The sequence below is a fragment of the Hipposideros armiger genome, unplaced genomic scaffold (assembly GCF_001890085.2).
Source record: "Hipposideros armiger isolate ML-2016 unplaced genomic scaffold, ASM189008v1 scaffold_477, whole genome shotgun sequence".
NCBI classification, from domain to species: Eukaryota; Metazoa; Chordata; class Mammalia; order Chiroptera; family Hipposideridae; genus Hipposideros; species Hipposideros armiger.
Genome location: NW_017731827.1, coordinates 935,172 through 938,491, shown reverse-complemented (window position 1 = coordinate 938,491; position 3,320 = coordinate 935,172). Strand labels below are relative to the sequence as shown.

Here is a 3,320-nt window from a genome sequence, read left to right as displayed (position 1 = left end):
CACCCCTTTATGATAATTCAGAGCATGAATTGATAAAGGCATGGTGATAGCAATACCTACCATTGCTCCAGCCCTTAGCATGCACTAGGCACTCATTTAGGTATTGTCCATATAGAAGCTCTTTGGATGCATGGTTCTGTATTGTCAAGAGATTAAATTATGTTCAGTCTATGGTATGCAAATTGATTTATACTTTTCATTAAAAAGTTGAAAAGGAGTGTATGTTTCTACTGGAGGAAAAGTGTACGTGGCACCACCATTCTGCAGGTGGCAGAGAGGGAGGCACGGCCCCGTGCCTGGTTATAGGTTAACACTTCTGGGACACAGCTTTGAAACCTGATTCTCTCACTGTCCCCTTCCTGTCTGATTTCCTCATTCTCTCAATGTGAAAAAGTAAATAGTCTTTTTCTTTTCTGCCCTTTAAGTTTGATTGAATATGTCAGTGTTCAATGGCCAGGTCAATATGTTCTTTGCATTTAGGGAGCTAAAAGAATCCACTTGGGTGAAGACTTGAAGAGTATTCTTTCAGAAGCCCCAGGAAAATGTGTGCCTTATGCTGTTATTGAAGGTATGTTTATTTATTGGTAAAATGAAAAGTAACTTCCTCTTCTAAAAGCTTTATAAAGAACTTCTTGGCTGATGTTAAGGGCTTTTTGTAGCTGTGGGCCAGTGGTCCAGAACTTGGACTTTGGAGTCAGAAAGACCTAGATTATTGCTGTGTGATCCTGGGGAAATTACCCAACCTTTCTGAACCTCTATTATCCCATCTCTAAAATAATTTCTACCTTTACTGTTGTAAAATGGACACGATGTCATCCATGTAGTGCTTAGGAGAGTGCCCATAAAGCATAACTTAGTATTAACATTTTCATCATTTTAATGAATGAAACTAACGACAAAATTTAAACTGCCTTAAAGGAAAGGACAGAACAGTTCTTCAGAAAACAAAATAATTTGTTTCCGTTTAGGAGCTGTTCGATCTGTTAAAGAAACACTTAACAGCCAGTTTGTGGAAAACTGCAAGGGGGTGATTCAGCGGCTGACACTTCAGGAGCACAAGATGGTCTGGAATCGAACAACCCACCTTTGGTACGTAGCCTCTGTCCACCGGCCCAAAGCCCGACAGTTGGTCAGTTCAAATGCTGGGGTCCTGGGTACTGTTTCCGTGTCTCCAGTTTCTCCTGAGGCAGGTGTAGACAAGTTTCTTAATGCTGACACTATTCTTGTGTGTGGTCTGGTCTGAGGACCTCTCCCATCAGGGTCCGTTCCAGAACTACCAAACCAGAATTTCCAGGGTAGGGGCCCCAGAATCTGTTGATACACCCACTACAGTTTGAGAACCACTGATATGTGGCATGGACTCATGATTTTGATATTTATTAAAGCAACTTCGTGCCAGTAGATGGAATGCCGTTTTCCCAAGGGATCCTAGTGGGTTTTTGTTTTGCATTTTTATTTTATTTTATTTTAAATTGTGGTAAGAACACTTAACATGAGATCTACCCCTTTGTCGAATTTTAAGAGCAGCAGCACAGTATGTTTACTAGGCACAGAGCTGTTGTGCAGCACATCTCTAGAATTTGTTCACCTTGTGTAACTGAAACTTTATACCCATTGAACCAGCAACTCCCATTTTCTTTTCCCCGTAGTCCCCGGCAATCACTGTTCTGCTCTTGTTTCTGAGTTTGACTATTTTAGATACTTCCTATGAGTGGAATATTTGTCCTCTGTGACTGGCTTAGTTTGCTTAGCGTAATGTCGTCCAAGGTTATCTATGTGGTCACATATGGCAGGATTTCCTTTGTGGCTGAATGGTAATCCAGTGTGCGCGTGTGCGTATCATATCTGTTCATCTGTTGATGGACACCTAGGTTGTTTCCATGTCTTGGCCATGGTGAAGAATGCTGCACTGAGTGTGGCAGCGCAGACCTCTCTGTAAGATCCTGATTTCAGTTCCTTCGGATAAATCCCCAGGAGTGGGACTGCCGGATCTTATGGCCGTTCCATTTTTAATTTTTTAAGGAATTGGTTCTTTATTTTAAAGTGGCCAAGGGAAGTAAATGGTGAAAGTGACCTTTGCCTGTCCTTGTTGCCCACTCATCCGGCCTGAGAGCCTGACAAATTGGGCCTGCCTGTTATGAGGCACTTGGATAATAGTGATTGCTGTTGTATGTCACCAGCTATTTCAGACTTTATCCCGTCCTCCTGGCGTTTACACGGCCTCCAGCTCCGCCGGGGCGTGAGGTGTCCTTTATTTTATCTTGAGTTCTCTTACTGTTTTAGGAATGACTATTCGAAGATCATTCACCAGAGGACCAACACAGTGCCCTTTGACCTGGTACCCCACGAGGAGGATGTGGGTGTGGCCGTGCGAGTGCTCAAGCCCCTGGATTCCCTGGACCTGGGCCTGGAGACCGTGTACGAGAAGTTCCACCCCTCGGTCCAGTCCTTCACTGATGTCATTGGCCACTACATTAGCGGTGAGCGGCCCAAAGGCATCCAGGAGACCGAGGAGATGCTGAAGGTCGGGGCCACCCTCACCGGGGTGGGCGAACTGGTCCTGGACAACAACTCCGTCCGCCTGCAGCCCCCGAAGCAGGGCATGCAGTACTATCTGAGCAGCCAGGACTTCGACAGCCTGCTGCAGAGGCAGGAGTCGAGTGTCAGACTCTGGAAGGTCCTGACGCTGGTGTTTGGCTTTGCCGCTTGCGCTGCCCTCTTCTTCATCCTCCGAAAGCAGTATGTGCTGTGGCAGGAGCGCCTGCGCCTCAAGCAGATGGAGAAGGAGTTCCAGGAGCAGGAGGCCCAGCTGCTGAGCCGGGCCAGTCCTGAGGACAGGGAGAGCCTGAAGAGCACCTGCGTCGTGTGTCTCAGCACCTTCAGGTCTTGCGTCTTCCTGGAGTGTGGGCATGTCTGCTCCTGCACCGAGTGCTACCGCGCTCTGCCGGAGCCCAAGAGGTGCCCCATCTGCAGGCAGGAGATCAGCCGGGTGGTTCCCTTGTATAATAGCTAACAGTCTTGAAGCCCCCCCAGCTACACTTGAAAGGAACGCCCCCCCCACCCCCCACCCCCGCCCTCAGGGGATTTTATCTGGAGGCCTTTAGAAGAGCAGCTGTGCCCTCCAGGTAGGGACGGAGGGAGGTAGGGCAACTGTCCAGATCTCACACCTCCAACAATAGGGTGTTGCCTTTCCAACCTGAGAGGGGACCCTTTCCAGCGCAAGATGATAATCAGAGCCCCACCGTGGGTGCGGCATCCCTTCCCAGGAACCCGATGAGAGTGTGTGTGATGGAGAACACCTCATTGCTTAAGCGCCAAAG

At 47.9% G+C, this 3,320-nt stretch overlaps 1 protein-coding gene across 2 annotated transcripts in view; it reads left to right on the top strand.

Moving 5' to 3' along the window:
* The window catches only part of MUL1 (mitochondrial E3 ubiquitin protein ligase 1), a 17,478-nt gene extending 14,164 nt beyond the window's left edge, over positions 1-3,314 (top strand). For both annotated transcript variants that reach the window (XM_019666722.1, XM_019666720.1), the window contains 3 exons: positions 481-568; positions 969-1,089; positions 2,284-3,314. In XM_019666722.1, coding sequence (XP_019522267.1) covers positions 481-568; positions 969-1,089; positions 2,284-3,013 — 939 coding nt within the window. In that variant the 3' untranslated portion in view covers positions 3,014-3,314. The remainder of the gene's footprint in view (positions 1-480; positions 569-968; positions 1,090-2,283) is intronic.
* Positions 3,315-3,320: the final 6 nt, after the last annotated feature.